This window comes from Dufourea novaeangliae, unplaced genomic scaffold, assembly GCF_001272555.1.
Source record: "Dufourea novaeangliae isolate 0120121106 unplaced genomic scaffold, ASM127255v1 scaffold109, whole genome shotgun sequence".
NCBI classification, from domain to species: domain Eukaryota; kingdom Metazoa; phylum Arthropoda; class Insecta; order Hymenoptera; family Halictidae; genus Dufourea; species Dufourea novaeangliae.
In genome coordinates this window covers 1,397,851-1,421,395 of record NW_015373997.1, presented here as the reverse complement: position 1 = coordinate 1,421,395, position 23,545 = coordinate 1,397,851, and the positions used below count along the sequence as shown (strand labels likewise).

At 34.8% G+C, this 23,545-nt stretch overlaps 6 protein-coding genes across 6 annotated transcripts in view; 4 read left to right on the top strand and 2 right to left on the bottom strand.

Annotated features, from left to right (window-relative positions):
• Positions 1–2: 2 nt before the first annotated feature.
• LOC107188008 (tRNA-specific adenosine deaminase 1) lies at positions 3–1,439 on the top strand. The gene is made up of 3 exons (XM_015576224.1): positions 3–694; positions 781–1,032; positions 1,115–1,439. The coding sequence occupies exons 1-3, from the start codon at positions 3–5 to the stop codon at positions 1,392–1,394; spliced, it is 1,224 nt and encodes a 407-aa protein (XP_015431710.1). The 3' UTR covers positions 1,395–1,439.
• On the bottom strand, positions 1,436–3,364 carry LOC107188009 (RNA 3'-terminal phosphate cyclase-like protein). The gene is made up of 7 exons (XM_015576225.1): positions 3,165–3,364; positions 2,778–3,017; positions 2,545–2,711; positions 2,123–2,297; positions 1,897–2,047; positions 1,730–1,834; positions 1,436–1,651 (listed from the first exon to the last, which is right to left on the bottom strand). The coding sequence occupies exons 1-7, from the start codon at positions 3,304–3,306 to the stop codon at positions 1,507–1,509; spliced, it is 1,125 nt and encodes a 374-aa protein (XP_015431711.1). The 5' UTR covers positions 3,307–3,364; the 3' UTR covers positions 1,436–1,506.
• Positions 3,365–3,594: 230 nt separating this feature from the next.
• LOC107187957 (UDP-N-acetylglucosamine transferase subunit ALG13 homolog) lies at positions 3,595–4,427 on the top strand. The gene is made up of 2 exons (XM_015576166.1): positions 3,595–3,848; positions 4,002–4,427. The coding sequence occupies exons 1-2, from the start codon at positions 3,747–3,749 to the stop codon at positions 4,425–4,427; spliced, it is 528 nt and encodes a 175-aa protein (XP_015431652.1). The 5' UTR covers positions 3,595–3,746.
• Positions 4,428–4,825: 398 nt separating this feature from the next.
• LOC107188017 (succinyl-CoA ligase subunit alpha, mitochondrial) lies at positions 4,826–7,539 on the bottom strand. Its single transcript, XM_015576238.1, has 7 exons — positions 7,503–7,539; positions 6,464–6,699; positions 6,164–6,385; positions 5,960–6,064; positions 5,674–5,853; positions 5,374–5,508; positions 4,826–5,169 (listed from the first exon to the last, which is right to left on the bottom strand). Exons 1-7 carry the CDS (start codon positions 7,537–7,539, stop codon positions 5,083–5,085), a joined length of 1,002 nt encoding a protein of 333 aa, XP_015431724.1. The 3' UTR covers positions 4,826–5,082.
• A 1,100-nt stretch (positions 7,540–8,639) lies between these two features.
• LOC107188026 lies at positions 8,640–12,388 on the top strand. Its single transcript, XM_015576247.1, is given in 13 exon segments — positions 8,640–8,820; positions 9,264–9,448; positions 9,518–9,953; positions 10,030–10,178; positions 10,275–10,384; positions 10,460–10,599; positions 10,679–10,743; positions 10,746–10,866; positions 10,924–11,161; positions 11,235–11,375; positions 11,459–11,638; positions 11,912–11,994; positions 12,259–12,388. Coding segments are annotated over 12 exon segments (1,977 nt in total). The 5' UTR covers positions 8,640–8,820; position 9,264.
• Positions 12,389–18,925: 6,537 nt separating this feature from the next.
• LOC107188028 (organic cation transporter protein) overlaps positions 18,926–23,545 on the top strand; it is an 18,067-nt gene continuing 13,447 nt past the window's right edge. Inside the window, exon 1 of the mRNA XM_015576249.1 lies at positions 18,926–19,334. Within this exon, the coding sequence (XP_015431735.1) occupies positions 19,002–19,334 (333 nt within the window). The 5' untranslated portion in view covers positions 18,926–19,001. The remainder of the gene's footprint in view (positions 19,335–23,545) is intronic.

Sequence of the window (23,545 nt, the reverse complement as noted above, 5' to 3'; positions counted from 1 at the left end):
GCATGGAAGATTTTGCAGATATAGTTGCAAAACTTTGTATAGAAAAATACATGAGGCTTAGTAAAAATGGTAAACCATCGGAGAAAGAATGGACTGTACTATCTGGTATAGTATTAAAGAAACACGATGATTCACTATCTTTAGTAGCTCTTGCAACTGGGACAAAGTGTTTGGGAGAACTGGATCTAATAAATACAGAAATGTACGAAGAAGGTTGTAGATTAAATGATTCTCATGCCGAGGTCCTAGCCAGACGTGCCTTTTTAAGATACTTGTATGAAGAGATTGATTTATTGTTCTGCAGTGCTAGGAGCAACATTTTCACTTTAAATGAAAAGAAACAAATTAGTCTACATAACGGAGTATCATTCCATTTTTTTACAAGTCAGACACCTTGCGGAGATTGTTCTATATTTCGAAAGGACGAATTTCATGAACATGATGCACCACCAAATAAAATTAAAAAATACGATTGCAATGATACTGGAGACGTAATTGTAGAATATAGTAAGAATAAACAAGAGGAACAAAACATCAAAGATATACATAGAACTGGTGCAAAATGTATTAAAACTGATAGGTACCAAGACTCTCATCTACCTGGAGTAAATTATCACGTGACTGGACCACTACGAACTAAACCAGGGAGAGGTAATCCTACTCTTAGCTTATCTTGTTCAGACAAAATGGCAAAGTAAGGAAAATTGCATAAAGTTATAGTTTTTTCTATACATAATGTTTGTACGTTTAACACGTAAATGCATCTTGTATTTGTATCAGGTGGAACATCCTTGGATTACAAGGTGCGCTTTTATCAATGTTAATACCGCCAATAAAAATGGAAACTGTCGTAGTTGGCGGTGGATGTCCTTTTTCATTAGAAGCGATGAACCGTGGATTGTACAAACGGTTTAATAAAAATATGTACAAATTAAAAGTCATGCAAGCTCAAGTATCCTTCAAACAACAAAAAAGTCATAACAAAAAACATCCATGTCCATCAAGTATCATATGGTCTGCTGTGAGACATCGGTAATTCTTATATAATTATCCGATCTATAATTAAAATTATAATTGGTATTAAAAAATTAAGGTATCCATAACAATTTCACAGTGATACCGAGGTAGCAGTTGAAGGTAGAAAACAAGGAGCTACTAAAAGAAAAAAAGGTAGCAATTTACGTATAACAAGGCGAGCTCTTTTTGAAGTGTTTTTAAAGACTTGCGATAAGTATCAACATTCTGACTGTAATATAAGACACCCGAAAAAGATTACTTATTTAGACTGCAAAAAATGGTCTAAGAGTTACCAAAATTTATGGAATACATTGAAATCGGAATCTTTTCATGCCTGGAATTCCAAACCAACCAGCCTACAAACGTTTGTATTATGAATCTTTGAATACTTTCAACATATTTTTTGTAAATAGTTTTTCAAAATGAAGAAACATACCTATTAATATTGTGACATTTAAAATATATGTAACAAAATATAAATATAATATTTTACAATGTTCGTTTGCTTATGTTCGTATAGCCCACACCGACACAAGTTAAGACAACTTGATCTAATACTTCATCTTCTTCTTTATGCGGTTCAATTTTGAAGACTATTCCGAAGAAATCTCTTAAATCACGTAAAAATTGTATCCTATAAAAATGGTAGTTATTTTTATGTGTATCACGATTTCGTAAATATTTCAGACCACCAAAGTAAATGATTACTTACGTCGCTGGCGTTAAAGGTCCTGTTACAACTTTGGAGACATCCTTTTTACCTAATGCCATAAAAATTGCGGTCATGCTTTGAAAGGGTGAATCAACGCATCCGTTTCTAAAATCGCAAAATTCGTATTACTGCAGTTTTCCTATAAAGTAAAATTATATCTGTCTTACCTGTAAATTTCATCGATTAATTTAATTGCTGCCTCTTTACCAATATCTTCTGGCACACAGGGTAAGGAACTTGTTGTCATGAGAGGTGAAAATGCTTCCCCTCCAAAAAGTACTTCACTGGTTGTTTCAGCTGATATGCTTAATCCAAAACCTGACACATTACTTAATACAGTAAGTACATATTATGTATGCACAAAAGAAGAATCTAATGACTATAAACGTATACCTGGTGATTTTCCGCTAGATGCTCCTTTGCAATGATCTGTATGAATGTAGACATCTGGTAGGAATTGCAATAAAACACCTTTAGCAGATTCTACAAGTCGATTAGCGATAGCAGGAGAAACGCGTATACTACATGCTGTGCCTCGTATCCGTTTCACCATTCCACTGTTCTGAAACTATAGACACTTTTCTAAGCAAAAAGATATATGGCAGAAGGGTGTATTCTATAGTTAACCCTCTCACTCCTGGCATAAGACACATGTGTATTCTTAGAAATACCATTGAAAGAAATTTAGCTTCAATTTCCATTTAAAAACTGGTATCACATATTGGCTGATAATGGCCAGAAAGATTGTTTACACATGAATCCAATTGGCCAAATATAGTACACAGGAATAAAAGAGTTAAAGCAGGAAAACTAACTTGGATAGTTTTGAGATTACGACTAGCAGGGCATTTAAAACGAATTTCTCCACCACCTAAGGGTGCTGCTCCTCTTTTAGTGATATTGAATATGATTTCGTTATCACCTGATAAAAATTTTTTCAGTAAAGGTATAGCAGTTGCTTTAAATCTGTCCACAGATGGATCTTAAAATAAAATGACATGATTATAATAATTATCTTTCAAGTTTATTAAACAAACTGTTTATTTACCTGTTGTATTATTAGTCACTCCTCTAAGTTTTATATCGACTGGTTTTTTACAGAATGGAGCTAATATCATAACACCTTCCAAGTAATAACCAATACCTCGTTGCAAGCTGCAATCATGCTCTAGATCACCACCATTTAATAAACCAGGATTATAGTATAGATTGGTTCCAGTTTCGTTTAATTCAATCCTTGATCCATTTGTAATTTTATCCAATAAACGTATGAAACTTACTTCATACTCTAATATAGAAGAATATAACAAGTTACAAGGTAACTACATGTATAGAATAATTTTAATAAAATATGGTAATTTATTTGACAATATAAAAAAATACTTCTAAAAAGATTTTTACAAAATTTACTTAATTATTATGTGTTTGAATTAACCTTTAAGTCCGGGATCATCATGCTTAATTCTTATGTCTTTTATTCGCACAGGTTTGCCTGAAAGTGTAGATAACAACAAACGATACCGTAAATAATTACAGCCTTCGTAAGTTAGTATCCTATTTTCCACTTTAGCCGGCATAGTTTCGTTAAATTCACAGTAATAAACAAACCAACATGTGAATAAGCATGGATCCTGACGTCACTTCTTAACCAACTGGTAAGTTAAAACTGAACGTTTAACTTGACAAAAATATAACGTATACGAATGTGTGAAATATGACAAACTAATATTTTCAGAAACAATTTAATAAATTACTTTCAACTCCATCAAATACTTAAGGGGAAAGGTCAAATTCTATTTAACCCCTGTGTGTACAAATTAATCGAAGAAAGCCTGATTTTGTATGAAGATCCTCAGCCTACCTAATGATTATAAAATTTAATATTCCGAAAGAATTTATGTTAATGACATCTTAACCAGTAATTGTGTGAATACTACAATATCAGAAAGCAAGATCAACATTAGTGTGCTGTATGCTATATATATATAGATATTACAATTAATGTTGATGTCATTGTATGTATAAAATGACATTACCAAGGAAGAGAATATTTGTTACTGTTGGTACAACTAATTTTGATGAATTAATTGAAACTGTTCTTAGTTCAGACATTTTAGAGGTAACAGGCTTATAGAGTTTTTCCTTCCATATTTTATTTTTAGTTTAGAACAATGTGGAAGATAGTGATTTTTCTGACATATGTTACCTTATAGTTAGGTATTTTAATATGTATACATAGACTATAATTTATATGCTTGCATAATTATTTTAGGCATTGTCATCAAAGGGATACAATGAGCTAATTTTGCAAATTGGCAAGAGTTCACTTGCACCAGATTGTATACCACGCAATGGTTTCATTAAAATAGAATACTTTAATTTAAATCCAAATATACTGAAGTATGTAAAAACTGCAGACTTAATCATAAGTCATGCAGGAGCAGGAAGCATTCTTGATGCTCTGGAGAACAAGAAAAATTTGATTGTAGTTGCAAATGAAAGTTTGATGCATAATCATCAACTGGAGTTAGCAGAGCAACTTTACATGGATAAATATTTATATTACAGTACCTGTTCAACATTGTTAAATGTTATCCAAAATATGGACTTCTCCAAATTGAAACCTTATGTTAACAATAACAGCGAATTTATTGCTAAATACATAAATCAAATAATGGGCGTTTCGAATGAGAAATGAAGTTTAAAAGATTCAAATGATATTACAATATAACCATGAGACATTTTATTTATTGCAGACAAAAACGTTGAACGAACAGTTGATATCATTTGATGTATTTCACATTTTAAATATGTTTTACAATATGAGTATATACTATAACATTTTCCATTAATTTTTATAACAGATATAGCTTTGATATAATTTACAATGGTAAGGATTGCTTAAAGGACCTTTTCTTAAAATTATGGCGTAATAGCATAGAAAAGTTTGTAATTTCAAGTTAAGAAGAATGATGACAGAATAATGGCAGTTAACATTCTCTTAAATATTTTACTCTAAATTATCTTTGGATAGTTTTTTCTATTACAATAAAAGCTATATCAATAAAAATATTTTATAAACAGTTTATAGTGCTAAAATAATATTCTTTAAAAAAAAAAAATGTCCATGTTTCTTCCTTTAAGTTTTATCTCCAAGAATGAAATAGTCAGGCAATTTTGTTCAGCAATGAGCACAGTCATTGTTTCGTAGTAAGCAAAAAGATTTGCCGATTTTACTGCATTATATTGTTTCATTTTTTAGATGATCGCAGAATTACTTATACTTTCAATTTATTTTATGAAGGTACATGCACATGAGGCACACTACGTATGTTTATATGGCATGTGTTTTCTTAATTACAGACCAAACCAAGACGCGTCATTTCTTTCAAGAGTTCATTTCCCATTTGTGCGGGACTCCTTGTTACTATTACACCAGCCTGTAAGAATGAAGTTCCATTAAGTAATGAAATAAATACAATAGACCGAACAAAATTTCGTATCTTTGATTCAATTCCTCGGAAGTAGATTCCAAATATCAAAGAAAACAAAACTATTGAAGATCAAAAAATATTTTGGTCGATACATTTTAATGAGACATTTAGCACATTTCAGTTTTTATTATGCATAAATTATAGTGGTACCTTTTCGAGTGCATTGATTTTATCTTGTGCGCCACCTTTTCCTCCCGAAATAATTGCACCAGCATGTCCCATTCGTCGTCCAGGTGGGGCAGTAATACCGGCAATGAATGAGACTACTGGTTTAGGTTTGGCACCCTGAAACAATATGAACTGTAGAATGTGTATCATCCGGAAATAATAATTCATACTTGTATAGGTTTAATAGGTTTTTGTGGAGTATTACTATTACAGGAAAAAAAAGCAATGGATTCTTAGGATAGGATGGGATTCAGGTACCAACAACTCAGAACAGCAACCAACAGTATTCTTTTCAATGAGATATTCCGCGGCCGATTCTTCTGCGCTTCCACCAATTTCACCAATCATTATAATACCATCGCAATCGGGATCCCTGAGGAATACATCTAAACAATCAATGAAGTCAGTCCCATTAAATGGATCTCCACCAATTCCAACACAGAGGGTTTGCCCAAGACCAGCCTAAAAATAACTTGTTCTTGTGTTATAGGTATTACATTTCACTGTAACATTAATGTTACATTAATTGTAAACAAATTTGTTTTGAAGACCAACTATTATTACTCACAAGGGTTGTCTGATTCACAGCCTCATATGTCAAAGTTCCAGACCTTGATACAATACCAACTTTTCCTTTTTGATGTATATGTCCTGGCATGATACCTATTTTACACTAAGATAGAGATATAGTAGAAAACAATTAGTAAATTGCATAGATACAGCCTTAATTGTGCGTGTACAGAATTTTACTATCAATTTAAAATATCAGCACCTGTTCTGGGGCTATTATTCCTGGACAGTTTGGCCCAATCAGACGAGATTTATTTTGCTCCAACAATCGCCTTTTGACTTTCACCATATCATGTTGTGGAATACCTTCTGTGATACACACAATAAGTGGCATTTCAGCATCTATTGCCTCCATAATAGCTGCTGCTGCAGCTGGTGGTGGTACATAAATGACTGTTGCAGTAGCACCAGTGGCTTCTTTTGCCTAAAATTGAATCCATATATTTATCATTATCTTGTATTTACATAGCAATGAAAATGTACACAGATTCCATTTACAAACCTCCTTCACAGTTTTAAAGACTGGCTTTCCAAGATGTTCTTGGCCAGCTTTTTTAGGACTAACACCCCCCACTAGTTTAGTGCCATAATCAATGGCTTGTTGACTATGAAATGTTCCTTGTTTACCAGTAAAACCTTGACATATAACCTTAGTATTGGAATCAATCTTTAAATTCTTCCTAGTCTCTGTGTAATTGAACCTAACTTGAGAACGTAATAAATTTCCACAATTCCTCACTGAAACAAATGAAAAATAATCTATTGTAAGAAAAATACAATCTTTTATTAAATACACTACTTCACATTGAAGTAATTTATTATTTTTTTTTGTTCATTCAAACATTTCATTCAAATTATCTTTCATTGAATATTAACAGTATGAAGCATATATTATTTTATGACAGAGATATATTTCGTACCAGTATTGTCTTAAGCCAGATGTTATTTATAGTGACAATATCAAATTTCTTTGCTTTTGGGTCAAGGTTCATTGACTAAACATCATCCAATGATGTCCAATTGATTGGTATGACATGTTGGTATGACAGATGTAAGAACCGATCGTGATACAGAAATAAATATGTACAGCATTATGCATAATACATTAACAGAAAGTAATACTGATAAAGAAAACCCAAATAATGTGGTTCAGTCAGGAAGTGGATAATGAAATATAAATTTATGAAATAAGATTTATATTAATGTACATATGAGTAAAGAGGACAGAAATTTCATACAAAATTATATAATAATTCACAGATTATTAAATTGGAGCCAGTACACGTTGATGAGCCAATTAATTAAAAAATATGCTTCCCTATAAAAATTGAGTTATGAAGAATTATATTTGTTCTTACATAATGAAGTGTTAGAATGAACGCGAGATGTCAAGGTATTTTTAGTTTCTAAAATAATAGCGGAAGTCACGCGTGTAGGACGTGAAAGTCTCGGTATTCCTTAAAGATCTGTTTAAACACATCGAAATATGAATGTTCTCGCTCAAATGTCGTAAGGCACAAATTTAAACTTCTGTGTCTTACCTGTGAATTTTGAAAATGTCCTGACTGCCACAGCCATATTTTTAATTGATATATCTGATAAAAATTATTAACGAAGAAAATTAAATTATCGATGAACCACCATTAAGAGAACTATCTTCTTGTGTGGGACTAAGGTGAAGGCGGTGAAGGCTGAGTCCGAAAGAAAATACGAAGTGCCGTAATCGCATGTAGTAGTTACTTCCACAAATTCGTTATGAACTTGTCAAATGACAGTAGCGTGGAATATGGAACTGATTGGTCGATCAGTTCTAGAATCTTTTCTCTTGGATCCGATTTTCAATGAACAGAATCATCATAGACAACTTAATAAGCTGATAAAAAAGTCCCTACGGGAATTCAGTTCAAATTCGAATTTTGAATATTCTAAAAGTTATTTGACTAGAAGGTTGTTAATTTCCACGTACAGTAATTTTTAGCATTGTTGTAAAACACTATAAATGAAAAACATATAAAGAATAACAAATGATGGAAAACGATATGAAATATCTTAAATGAAATTCGCACGCATTTTGGCAGCTTCATGGTAAGCATGATTAAGTCTTCTTTTCAATGATATTTTTTATAATTTTGGCCATTCAGTCATATAAATAACTTAAAAAAGAAAAAAACATTTTTTCACGTATGAAATCACAATTTATTTTTGCAATTTCCTACCAAGAACTAGGAACTATTCCATGCAGTAAGAATACAGTTTTCCTAGTGTTTCGACCAGTTTATTGGTAGAAATCTAGAGAAGTTTGTCTCCACATATATAGCAAAAATGTTCCGTGAATTCATTCATAATCTGTACATTTAAAATAAAAATATACAATATGAAACTTAAAATACTCCGACTGGGAAAGGAGTACTTAGAATAAATTTTGAGAAACTCGTATCATGGGTGAAATGTTAAATTTACGGTGAGGTGGTTGGAAACGAATGTATGATTGTTCTGTACCACGAAAAGGTAGCATGCTACATAATCAACGGAGACCACCTAAAATTGAGCGTAGTTAATGAAAGATACGATTGATGGTACCGTAGTTGCCAAATGTAGATTACCGAAAGAAAGTCTACGTAAATCCTTTTTCGATTTTATTGTTATTACTGACATAAGAATTTAATTATATCGAAATTTTTCTATGGATTGAACGTTCGTCGAAATTCCAAGTGATACGATTACTAGGCTAATATTGACGTATATAGATAGTACGACATAAATGACAGTGATGTACAGAAAATAAATATCTTGATAAAAATGACGTGGTGAAGTGAAGAGAGCCTTATCGTTTTATAAAACCGTCGAGGGAATTGCAAGGTACATATGTACACTTTCTTAACCCTTAATGCTCCTTTTGATACTGTATCAAGTATTCGCGAAAGAAATAGTTAAATCTACATGAAATATCAATTGTTTCGAACATACTTGTCGTGGAAAAGAATTAATTCTTCAAGACTAGGGATTGCAGTTAGTTGACTCACTCATGTGATAAAAAGAATCTTACTATATATTATTATATGTTACGTGATATAATACTGTAACTGATTTAAGAGATATTTTTTACGAAAATGTAAGCATAGAATATTTATTTTCATCATATTTGAATATTGTATTTCTGCAACAATTTGTTATTTTATTCTGATTATTTCCGTGTGACATCACAAAGGTCAATTATATATTTGCTTCTTTATAATATAATCAGTTGCATGGATGAGAACTCATTTATATATGATTATTAAGTAATGAAATGTTTGAAACAGAATGGATGAGAGTACAGGCTCAGAGAAAGTTTGGTGTAAGACTAAAGCAGAAGAACAAAATAGTTTATATCATGGAGAATCTGCAACACAGTCTATGGAAGCAAATTCCACTTCTTTAGCAGACATATTTGATACAGCATTTACATCTACGGTTGATCCTTCTCCTCAGCCAAGATTTAGTTCAGGTATAAATGAAACAATAGTTAAGTAAAGTATAATCTAAAGTTACTTATTAATGGCCTTATTGATTTCAGCTAATGAAATGGAATATGAACATTTATTTGCCGAAAGTGATATAGAAGAATCTGAAGTAACTCCTATTAATCCTTATGTAAATCCTCCACAACATTCTACTTCAGCCAGTAATTTTGTTTTTGGAAGTTATTTGACTGGGCCCGAAGCAACAGGGGATGCTCATCATTATTGGCAGCCTGACCACTTAAATTGTAACATGTGCCAAAATAGACAAGAGAGGAGTGCAAAACAACACGAATCTCATAGTCAACAATTAAGGAATATATATGGTGGGAGAGCTTGTGGAAATTACTGTAAGAGACTTTTACACGAGCGAGACCCACCAGTAAAACATAAAAGTAAAAAGTGTGAGGACCATAAGTCAATAAGTGACCAACAATCTGATAGTTTAAGTATAGCTGGCCCATCAAGATTATCAGATGGTGTTCCTAATAAGTATGTAGTATTGCTATGTCAGAATTAGGTTTTATTCAATAATTTTTGTGTCTGTTCATATTATTTTTCTTTCTAGCACAACTAGATCGACAATTAATGATGGAAATATTTTAAACAGAATTCCACAAAGTATTGAAAATGATAGTGCCAATGAATCCAACACATTGTACCATCATGTTTTGCCAAATACAATTAATTCTCAACACTGTCCTACTCGTATAACAAGTAAAATTATTGTTTTCTATTTAGATTGTGATTCGAATTTTTATACGTTATTAATGTATTATCGAAGTTGACAACAATTATTTCTTTGTCGACTAGGTAACGACGATGTGCCGCTAGCGCCAGACTTACAGTTAGATTGGTCCTCTAGCAGTGATGACGAAGATGGGTCAGTTGAAGTTCTTGGAACAGTGAACCACAATAATAAAGTAAGAAAATGCAATTACATCGACTCGGTCTACTATTTTATGTTAATTATTCAAAGTGAACTATTATTCGATTAGCAGAATTCTGTAGAAAATAACGAAGCAAATAATCGTCCAGTAACTGTGGTCGATTTAACTGTCGAGTCAGATGAAGAACACACTCCCTCTACGTCGACAACGCCTATAGTAAATCCTCGGCCAGCCGATTATGTACATAAGTACGCGATTCAATATTTTATTATGCATAGGTGTAACATATATTTTTGTATGAAGCGTTGAATGTAATAATTATTGTAGTGGGAACAATTCTTACTGCATGCATGGTCCACCAGTTATACCCGTAAGATACAGCCATATACCACGTAAGATATAAGTTTTCAAAGACCACGTATGCATCCTCTTCGGGAACAACTGTGGAGGATTCAACAAAACATACAAGAGATGCACAGGCATTATCTTTATGCAGGATCTACGACGCATGACACGTTAGTATCACGATTATAATTAAACAGTTCGCATTATGTAATAACTTTCGTATTTAGTAGCACAACCCCGTGCGGTCCACACATGCATCAACCGGTACACCAGCAACGTACATGCAATGGAAACGTTAATCCTGCGAATAGTCGTTGCAACGGTTCGGAAAATATAACGTACGCAGAAAATTATCTTCCAGACCTTCCACCTCTTCATCCTTTTTTACCTCCTGTTTTACTACCCTCGCAACGACCCACTGTTTACAATCACCCTGAAGGTAGATCTGCTCTGCAACGTGCAATGGTAATTTCATGCCTTGAAATGGTTCGATCGCCGAATCTTATCGATGGTAAAAGAATTGAATTGCATTTTGTAGGAAGTTGTTGAAATAGAACCAGTACCGCCTGTAATGCCGCCGATGCCCGTTCATCCGTTGTCTCATGCTGTTCGACCACGCCAGAGGTCAGAAGTATTCCAACGTTTGCAGCATGTTCATATTAGTCTTGGTCCTATGGTGGTACGTTCGTATGAATGATATTTTCCGAATTACACCGTTTTGTATTATTTTGTATTGTATACATGCATCTCCTAAACATACAGCAAGGGTCTGATCCGCATGATTTGCTGATGCCGTTAACACCTTTGATACCACCACTTCAACCTCAACCGCGTCTTGTAGATTACATGCGCCTTGTCAATTTACGTCGGATGAATCATATTAGTTGCGGAGCGACCCAGGAGTCGATTGAAAGGCATACATTCCCTCATAAGTACAAACGGGTAATGAGTTACGAGTATATGTGCACGCACAGAGGGCTGTTCCAAGATAGGTGACTTTAAAAAACAACGCTCAAACTATTAATTTTATAAAATAGCAACAGAAGATTTTTTATTATTGTATAATCGATTTTTATTCTTCTATCATAACTCGACATACGTTGTCTGGAGTATAGTTACTTTTATTAAACTAGAATTCCATTTATCTTGGAACACCTTGTATATTAGACTTCATTGAATTATTGTCTTATTTTTGGGTATTACATTTTTTTACAGGTTAAGAAAGTTGAAAACGGCGAAAGTGCTATTGAAAAATGTACTATATGTTTGTCTGAATTTGAAGACTGTGAATGTGTCAGGTATAAATTATTTTATGCACGTATACAAGAGGTTTCAGAATTGTTGCTAGAATTGAAACATATGGCGATACTATGCACAGAATAAGTTGAAGATGTGGAATAAGATTTGTTTGTCAAAAGGTTTTGTGTTGATATAAAATGACTATTTTTTCAGCTGTATTAGCAGTTCTGGAATATCTTGTGATTTAATATGTATTAATGTGAAGTAATTTATATTTAAGTGGTTATATGAAATCTATATGTTTCTTCATCTTTTTTGTACAGGAGGCTTCCATGTATGCATTTATTTCACATAGACTGTGTCGATCAGTGGTTGCGCACTAATAAGCGCTGTCCTATATGTCGAGTGGATATTGAAACTTTTCTACACAAGGAACTAGCCACCACTGCATAGTTTAAGGTCAATTTTACCCATCTATTTTCATTTTTAAGTACGATCAGGTAATATCCGCATTTTTTAAAACACTTCGAAGTATCCTAACCGTGGGTGAACCTTTCTCTGACACTACTATGAATATTAGTGTAAAAAAATCATACTGTGAATAATCAAAAATATCAATAACTGAACAGAACTAAGTTCCTGGAGTTGTAGGTGAGGTTTGTTTTGATTTAACATTATTTTATCCTTGCATCCGTTTCGTGGATATTAAGAATATTGTACATAAGAAACGTTAGATTTGTTCATTGTGCGTTATTGTACTATTGACATTTGTATTTCTTTTTTCTGACGATTTATCGTGTATATAGTGCTTCAAATGATAACGAACAAGTTGTGTCGATCATTTAAAGTAGTGAAACGTCTTCTCAACTTTTTGTACCCCATTGTTTTATTATGTGTGATAAAGGAAGAAACTGTTAATTATTGAAATCTTGAAGTCATTGCCGATGTTATAAATCTTTTTTAATTAAAAGACAAGAGAAAAGGTAAACTAATAAGAATCATACAAAAGTATTTTATTCATGTGTTACGTAATTCTACTGGGTGCTATATCAATATAAAGTCTATATACACTAAACGTATTTTAATAATTTGTGCAGCTATTAAACATTACGCATTCATACATAAATAACTCTCTTCGTGGCTATGTAGAATTTTTATAAGTTTTTATATTAAACCAGCTTTCTAACGAACGTACATCTGAATAATCCTAGGAATACATAGACAGTTATTTTGTGAAATTGCATTGATGATTTTAATATTAAACTAATAAATTCCGCTTTTCGTAAAATTTGTAAGTTTTTAGTGTGCAAAGAGAAATGAATTTTCAATAACACAAAATTTCCAAAAGTTAAGTTAGAAACGAAGGAGCATAATGAACAAATATACAAATACTGTAGAAAAATTCTAAAGAGTAAGTATAACTAACTAAATACATACTCTTATCAGTTTTATGTGATGCTACTGTATATTGTTATTGTATATATCAACATAGTAATATTAATATATATTACATATACACTATTATGCAGTAGCATTATATAGAATGTTTTTAGCAGTATAATAACTATAAGCAGTGTAATTTTATAATCTGATATCAATAACTAATTCAACTTACTCAACATTATATAAAACAATCTTCACCAAGTGTATTTGCAAACCTAAAAAGAAAAAAGAACAGACTATTTTCACTTGTTTTTTTTATACAAACAATATAGATGCCTTTTCAAAGCGACGATATCTGATAACTGCCCTTGATTTTACGGCTGAAAGAAAACGTTACTGTAATTGAGAAGTCTCATCGCATTGTTAGCAGTAAGTATCGTGTTTATGTGATGATTTTCCGAGTGTATTATTAGATGAAAACGATACAATGCAAACGTTGCTGTTCATGTCAACAGTTCAAGGTCATTAAACCAACTATGCACCCCTATTCAGCCTAATTAGCGAAGCTAAGTGAAAGAGATAAAAATTATTGAAATTAAATACTCAACTATTTTTGTCGAATATGAAAGTGCATGTATTTCATGATAGATGCGTCTGTTTGTTTCTGAAAATGGTGTACCAAAAACTGTTCATTTTAGAAGAAAATCATTTTGTGCACAATAAAAGACAGATTAAAGAAGCCACAAGCATATATTTTGAGTCACAAGCACTCAGTCGAATCAAAGCTTTCTTATAAGACGAAGAGAAACTCTCGTATAATATATTTACTGTACTGTGCGGGCCTTATACAGCATTAGTATTGTAAATAGTTATTAGATCGTAATGTAATCAAAATGACACTGGAATGTAGAAAGCTGCGATCAAATTTATTGTCACTGAACTGCCACTACCCGAACACAAAAAGTGAATTGGCAAGCTTCACGTCATTACTGTACCGAATGTATTCAGAATCTTTTTCATATGGAGTTCCATTTTACGACGAGTCGTATAATACTGTCGTAAATTGTATTGAAAACTTTTAGGAACGTTGCTGAATTCTAATCATCAGGGATATTAATAATTGTATTGTTCAATGCATGAGGGATTACATGGCTTTAACTATATGCAGTTAATAAGCTATTTAACAAGACATCACAATATCAATGTTAAATCCTGCATAAATTTTGTTTCAAGGATGAAAGATGTCTTGTGCTCTTGACAGTCTCTAAATATTTGAAATTCAATTAGAAGGAATGGCATTAATAGACACAAATGTAAATGGAAATACTAATATAATTACCATGGTGTTCTTCAGTCAGATAACTAAATATATAAATATACTTTGTTTCATAAATATATTCTTTTTCATAATAATCAATGACTTTTTCATTCATTAAGATTTACACTACAAATACTTAACAAACAAAACTGTGTTAGTATTTTATAATGATATGTTCATATTTTAATATTACCGGAAGAATACTAATGCTTTTGTACCAAAATGAGTGGAATAACTAAAGGGACTTAATTATTGAATTGTTTAATACTTTCGAGTAATGATAATTATTATTAAGAAATCTTTATTGTACTGCCATTATTGTGAATGATTTAAATAGTATTCAATGGATGGTCCTTGGAAACATTTTGTTATCGTTGATCAATTTAATTTAGCTGAATTCTGGTCTCAATATGTGGAAGGCTTATATAGTTTGTCTGTTACAAATGCACAAGTGCATGTAATTTAATTTTGTACACATCACTTGACAGTATAGGTATCGAATAAGTTTTCGATTGAAAGTTGTATTCTATGTAAATGAGACTGTCATTACAATTGTTCCGAGTATATGTGTATATGCTAAAGAACAGGAAAATTGAGTAAAAGGGATGCCTGTGTTGTTATGTTGATAAACTGGCTATGCAGAACTCGTCTGTTGTATGGTCCGCTCTGTACAAATGAGGGGACGCGTATCTTTATACAGTTATTACATAAATATGTACATTGAGGAACTTCATAAGTTATAGGAATATAAATTGTATATGTTATCATAGGTATGTAACACAATGTTAAGTGTATCAATTTCTTGTTAAAATGTCAGAGTAAAAATTATGCAAAATAAATCACGTACAAGAAAGGAAAAGCGTAATTGTTATCGGGTGTAAATACATTGTGATTGAATGTAATGGAAATATTATAAACCATTGAATGATTTATCTTTTGTTCATTAAAAATCGTTATCCCTGAAGTGGTTCTTGAAACATCAACATACATCTTTGAACATTGTATATTAGGATTATACATTATTGTATATTGTTGTCATGAGATCCTGCTACTTTTAATTCTAATAAATGATAGAAGTAATTAGTTCTAGACAAAGTTGCAAAGATGTCCAAATCAAGTGGTTGACTATGATGGTTAACTTCCTCATCGATTTTAAGGGGTTTCAAGATTTTCTCAGCTTCCCCCAATTATTTAACTGAATCCAAATTTTGCAGATTTGCAAATTGAAATTTTTGTTACGGCGTGTATCTTCTGTAGTATTCTGTACAAATAAAGAACATTTCCTTCCTCCCGACATCAACCCCGATTTCGTTCGAAGCTCGAAATGCCTGTAACGTATCGGCTACACGGCATAGATAGTGAAAGGGGTTGCAGTGGGATTAAAAAGAAGGAACTGGGTCACGTACGGTATTCTATGCCTCCTGGAACAGGTTCCGCGCGCAGAAGGTTCAATGGATTTATCTTTATTACGTGTGTGCGCGCGTGCGCGAGTACGATAGCTTGCAATACGATCATAATCACTGTACATAATCGCGAACACACCGGGCATTCAACGCCGTATCTTCAGCCGTATTTTTAATACAGGAATGTTTATCCGTGTCATGGTTCATTATTTCCCTTTACTAATTGCATTTTCGCAAGCCGAGCTTTTCAGTCTGAAAAAGCAGTATCTGTTCCCGTGTGAATTTTGCACAGCCCTACGATGCACACCAAAGAAAAACAGTGTTTCTATACATACTCTACATTCAACCTGTCAAATAAAAAAGAAAATATTAAGAAATTCCAAGGATTAGCAAAATAAAAATGCCAAAACCATAAGGGTACTATTGAATAACCCTATATAAAATCCCCTATTGTCTTCTTGTCTCTTGAACGTTGTAAGTTTTCAAATAATATATTAGGTGCACCAATATATTAATACCTGGGGAACCCTAATAAAGCAAATACTTCTTTGACGTCCATTATTGAATGTTTCTGTTTAAAATCACGGATTTGCATATAAACGCCCGCAGCCTATTTATTATCAAACAACTAAATCGTGTAAATACGTTTTTCAATCATTGTTTGACTGCGATCGCAGTCGTTGTTCCTTTGCGGAAAAATGTCTTCAATACAATCGTGAGAATCTTCTAATCCGATCAATTTGTTATCATTGCTCCAATTTAAGTAATAATTACGTACTACGCAGAGCCAATCGATCGTCTCAACTTGTTCGAAGCACAAACAAAGATTTCGGTTCGTTGCTGTCGCTTCCGGAAGTCGGATCGTTCGAGTTTCAATGGCGGAAGGGAGAAAAAACGTGCGACGCGTTCTCCATGTTTCCCGTTTCAGGAACATGGAGTTCGTAACAAATCAAATTGATCATTACCACCAATTAGGCGAAGGTAATTCAGAGAAAAAAAGTCGATTCCGTATTAAACAGCTTAGTTCCCTATACATTCAACTATGTGCACTGATTTATGTGCTGAACTTCTCAATAGAATCCGAATCTCATTTTATTTCTATCAATCCAAACGATCCTAATAATCCTATAATCCTAAGTGGACGCTTATTGTCACGGACCCAGTTCTTGATCAGAATCCAATTCTTGATCAGTTTAGCAAATAAATACCATGTAATAACTTTATTATAATGAAAGTTTTTTCCGAAAAAAATACTAAATAATTATTAACAATTATGAAATTTTTACGTAAAATTCAATAGCTCAGAGTGAGATACAAACATACGATTTACATGACCAGAAATTGCTCCCTCTGCCACTTCTTACTCGAAAAGTTAAATGATAATTCAATTGTATTACTACCTCTGCACTTTTTTTAATACCAAATTAAAGATAAAACATAGATTTATTCTAGTAACAACAATTCTTTTGGATTTGGTTAATTTTTCTAAATATACGTTAAAAAAAAACGGCGATTGTTACTCTTAATTGATCATTGAACTGGGTCCGTAGCGGTATCCACGATTTCACATAAATCGCAAATAATCGTCGGAAGACATAGACTTCGCGCGGTTTCATATAAGCTAGTAAATAACTGATCCGACACTAAAACCCGAAAGTGTCACCACAAAAAGAAAAAAAAAACGATCGAATCTAAGATACACGGTTTATCAGAACAATTTTCATAGTCCCGTTAGAATCACCTCGTCAAAGGGGAATTACCTGTCCTACTCTTTTCCGTTCCATCCTACCCCTTGTGTAGGCACCCAGGAACCCATTTCTAAATTTGCTCTTACAATTTCTTCTGTTCTAGTCTAGAGCAACACTTCGTATATTATCGGGAGGGAAAACTAAGAGTATCGGAAAAGTATGAAAGTAAAATTATCTACGTCCACCTAATCCGTCGTAATAGGGGTATTCCGATTGCTCAACAACCGTGAATATTTCGGTTGCCCAAACACAAGGGTTAAAACGTTCTCTGGCCGCCATTCGTTAGAAACAATTGACCAGGCGGCCGTGTTCAACGCTTTCGTTTAGCACCGTCTATCGTTTATTGAACACGTTCACGAACCAACCGGTGACTTTCATCGATTAGCGCTAAATTTAAACCGAGCTCATCTGCGCGCGGTCTTGCGAAGCCGAACTCTGTGGAGGGGCACGTACAGTGTTTTTATACAGAGACGGGGCAGTCTGTCAATCATGGTCGTCGGTTGACGGAACAATTTCATTTTCGGGGTCTATAAAACGGGCCGGTTGAACATCACGACGGAGGATCACGAGGGGAAGTCTAGCAGCGAGGCAACAGGCGAAGATGATCGACGCGATCCGCGCGGTCCGTTCAATGCCGTCTGCGGAGCACTGAATTCTACTCGGCACGGGAAAAGAGAGGGAGTACCTCACCGTGGTCGGTGGCTATATAGCCGGCTACAGAACCGATCGTTTCAGTTTCGAACTCTTCACCCCGGTATTTGCCCATTTTTTGTTTGTTCTTTCCAACCGGGTAACGACAGTCGATCCCGTCGCGGTCAGTTAGTTCGTTGTTCCACGATACTTCCGGATCCAAGACAGGGAAAGGGAGGAGGGGGGTGATGTCGACACCCGTGTAGGAGCGTAATCGTCCACGGGACGTGATACGGATCGTTGAAAGAATCGTCAGATAACAACCGTCTGTCAACATAAGCGTACCGATCGGTGAGGCGTCTGGAAGATTAGTGCAAAGCATTTTGTTTGCCCAGCCGAGATCGGGCATAGACACGATGCATTCGGTGTGGAATTGTTTAAAGGACATCGCGATTACGATATCGAGGCGAAAGTGATCGTGTCTAGTGGCGGTCTATATCCGTGAGCGCCGTAATTTAGCGTCAGAACGTTCTGGTCGGTTTTGGGATTTTTATTTTTCCGTGATCCAGTCCTTTTGTACGGAGATGCCGCCGCAGGAAAAATTCGGCACACCCGTTCATCTGGACAAGGCTTGCGATGATAAAGCGACAGCCTGTCAGAGTTCTTTGGGATCGGAGGTGCCACGATCGAACGGGAGCAACAAAGAAATGGATGACACGCGGGACATGGACTTCGACGAGTTGCTGCCCTACGTCGGTGAATTCGGTGTATATCAGAGGATCCTGTTTGTTCTGATGATACCGTTCGCCTCTTTCGTCGCCTGGGTGTACTTCTCGCAGATCTTCATCACCCTGATACCGGACGAGCATTGGTGCTGGGTGCCGGAACTCGAGGGTCTCGCCGTCGAGCAAAGGTACGTGGATTTACATTAATTTTTATCTTTTTTTTTGGGGGGAAATGTTCCCTGGTTCTTCTGACGCGATCTATGGGTGATTCTTCTGGTCTTATGGGCGAGTTATCGTGATTAGTAGATCGCGGATGTTTATGCTGTTATAGGGAAATGCGATAAAATTAAAGGTTTTAACCCTTTCCCACTGTTGCTATATGGCTACATAGCCATATAGAGTACGTACTCTAAATTACGAAATAAAATGTTGGTATTATGTATTTTTTTATATATGTATATGAGTATATAATAGTTTCTTATAGTCTTGTATAGGTAGTATGCCACAAAGTTGAATGTGCCGTTAAAAGCTTATTGGTAAAATAAAACATTACTGGTTCTTTCTGTCATTCATTTGATGGTTTACTAACTAATGATAATGAAAACCATCTTACGTTGGTCCATTGACCCACTAGTATTGCTCTCTACACTGAAAAGTACGAAATAAAAAAATTTGGCCCGACTTCGAAACGCGTTAAAAAGTAGAAAACAATTTCTATTTTTATTATTTATACAGAAATGCATCGACGGTTAAGAAAACTTATTTTCTCTTAATGGTGGCGCGAAAATAGATAATATTTTTTACATTTTAGCGTGTTCCGAAGTTGGTCCAAATTTTTTGAAAAAATTTTGTTCAAATTCTTAGATATTAGTATCAGAAATTCTAAATTTTCATAAACTTTCGCAGTCTAGTGATTACTGTCGCAGTAAAATGTAGGAATCATTGGGATAATAACAAATTGAGCTCGAATGACAAGCACGTCTTACCCGGTTGGAGAGGTCAATATTCAGACAGTAGAATGGGATATAAAGTAATCTGGAATGATCGATTAAAATATAGTTTTCGTAGTATGACTCGAAAGTACGCTGGTCACAGAACTCTACACGAGTCCCTGAGCAATCGAACGCGGAAATATGTCGTCGTTAAGAGCAGCAATTTTGCACCGCTGCTCGTTCAGTAATACCCATCCATAGGTTAAAAAGAGGCATTAAAAGTTGTTCCACTTTGCTATCTCTGTTAATGGTAAGAGCATCAATTGGCCTGAACCGCGAGTTTAGTGGTTTTCGTTTAATCTCAAGTTGTTTCTGACGTCAGTCGCAGGTATCATCGTTCGTGTTTGAATTACTTTACAATATCTCTTTTCATGTCTTGCCATTCTTCTGGACGATAGGTAAAATATCCACGTGGCTTCAGTATTCCACTCTAAAGAAAAGATATTTCGTATAGGGGGTGTTTTCCACCCAACGTAAGTACCTCAAATTTCTCACTTATTTTTGATTTTCCAAAAAATTATTTTAACAAATGCTCAAAGTGATGTCCATTAAGCTCGACACATTTTTTCGCTAATCCCTCTATCCTAGTTGCGTTATTATTTACATCTATTTCCTTATGCTTGTGGATTTTTCGTACTCAAGGTAAAATGAAGGTCACACTATTATAGGTCATTGGATTGGCCTTGACCTCGACTGTTACGTCACGTTGATAAAAATATGTAGTCGTATTAAAAAAAAACACCGATGACCTAAAAAACTCGACAAAGATGACTTTGAGAAACATTTTTTCTTTATTATAGTATTTGCCCCTTCCAGCCGAATAACTTTTCATTCTTTTTCGAATCTTTAAAAGTAAGGGAGGTTATTGAAAGTGATCAGGTTAGGTGAGACACCCTGTATACATATACAACAATTTGGAATACACAGTATTCACGACGTGTTTTCCCATACGAAAGGTTCTTTTGTCTTCGGCTATTAATTATCTGCCCGTGTACAAGCTTGTTAGGCATTCATCGGACCGCGTGGAAAACTGTGATTCATACCGTCAATTATTACGGTATTTGCGTGTCCCACGTGCGCTATGCAGAAATTTTTTAGACGGCTAGACGTTGAACGTCAATCGAACGTGTGTTCCTCCGATGAATCAACGGCCAACTTTTCTTTTCTTTTTTTTTTCGTACAACATAAGAAGTTTGTTTCGAAGAACAATAATTGTAGTGGAGGTAAACGTCCACAGAAGAAAATAAAAATTATCATAATTCTACTAACAAAGGAACTTCCGCACCCCGACAATTCCGATTTTTTTTTAAACTCCGTAATGTGTGTAACTGTGTAAAAATATTATTAAAAAAATAAATAAACGAATTGTCAACAGTTTCATTACACACGTTTACAGAGCATAAAAATCCATTAAATGTTCAGTCCAATAATTATTTCGATATGTACTGTAGTTTTCAAGATATAGAGGAAAATAGAAAAATATACATTAACCTTTAAGGGGTGGTTTCACCCTGACGGCCCGAATTGTCAGCAAAAACGAAAAATTGCTGGATGTTCTATTGAGGTTACCTAGAAACCTGCGAAACGAATTATATGATTGTTTATTAAATCCATTTTAAAATCGTCAATACGTCTGTGACTCGATGTTGTAAGGTAAGGCAAGGGGTTAATACGTTACTTTCATTACCTTTTTGGAGAATAATATTCCACTTTCGTTAGTTATCAGACCTAGTCCCATACTTTTGGTCGTTCGTATATCTGTTATACATAGCAGATGAGGTGTTACCTCAGGAAATCGATCTTCCGAAAAATCAACTCAGAATCGAACATCCCTACTCGGGCGCCATTTTGTGAATCCGACCCCTAGCGGTAATGCCGTGAACGTTCCCAATTTAAACGGCGGGGGCCGATTCGACCTGAAAATGTTGTCAACGGTGAATGTCATTGGCGTGCAATTTACACAAAATTCCAGTTCTTTCCACACACAGCGTTGTTTCGTCGATGTTTCGCGAAAAAATTAACGTCGTTCCCGTTAATGGGCTGTTTCATTGAAACCGAGAGCGCGGCGATAATTCATATTATGCAACGCGAGCGCGCATGCGCGTGGAGTTTCGAGGGAAAACAGGAACGAAAGGGAAACGAAACGGGACGGTTCGTAACGAGTCGACGTATGCACACCCAGGGACTTAAACCGGTATGATCTTGATACCGGTATTATACCATCAAAGCTATACCGAACCTAATATATTACCGAAAACTGAAATAAATACCGGTATTTTTTCGGTTTCTATAAGGGTAGGGCTTATATAAGGTTATATAGGGCGAAGGTTCAAACGAAAATATCGATATAATACCGGTATTTTACGTTTCGGTCGAAGTACCTGTGCACACCACGACATCGACAAAACGTGTTTTATTGGACACCTACACAGGTCAAGGTGTTACATTATTTGAACAACACCAAGGTCGTTAACCCGTGTTGCAAGATCGAAGGTGCAATCTGCTTGCACCCGTGGGTTTTCGTCATCGTGGTTTCCACACGTTTCCCCAGATACCTAGTCGCCGCCATCAAATGTCCGTTTTTGCCGATCTTTCTTGCCCCGTTTTGGGGACAATGCGATCGGCCCCGATACCTACGCTCTTCGCTCCGAATCGACCGTCGAACGATCTTGCCGTTTCTGTCGTTGGGAAACCGTTCCGCCGCGGTGTTGAGTTTCAGAGAGAATTCGCTTTCAGGGCAATCGTTACGGTCGGTGGACGAAATTGTTTATGTCCGATTCTGGAGAAATGCACCGAACACATTCCATTTGAGTTACAGGAAGTTCGTTCGGTGTACCGAGCTTCGGACATTCTCGTAGTTTGAGTTTCAGAGTACTTTGGGGCTTCGAATATTTTGGGGACGTTAGGAGACGTGGAAAATTAACCGGGTTGAGTATCAGGCGAGAATTATTTTTTGATGGTCTTTTCTCGGTGTTTTATATTAATTAATCTCATTTGTTTGGGTTGTTCGGCTGGTGAAATATGTAAATGGGTGTTTGTATGTAGTTACTGTATAACGGAATACCTATAGGCACCGTAGGCACAGGTAAATTTGAAAGTCCTGGGCCGACCCAGTTCACCTGGTTTAGACTAGTTTCGAAGGTATGTAAATATCTTTTCACGGAAAGAATATAATATTTATTTGTTTCGTGTTCAATCCAGCTAAACACTCGAAATATCACTGTTAACACTTTTTGAAGGGTTTGGTAAGTTTAGTGCTAACAATTTTATTCCCTTTAGGTACCTACTATATGGGATGTCTCAGGTCGGGTAGTATATCCGGCTAGGAGGTGTTTCTACAAGAAAAGATAAGCTGAAAAAAAGAACTTTTCGAGATAATCGAACTAGAAAATTTGTTAGATTCACGGGCAA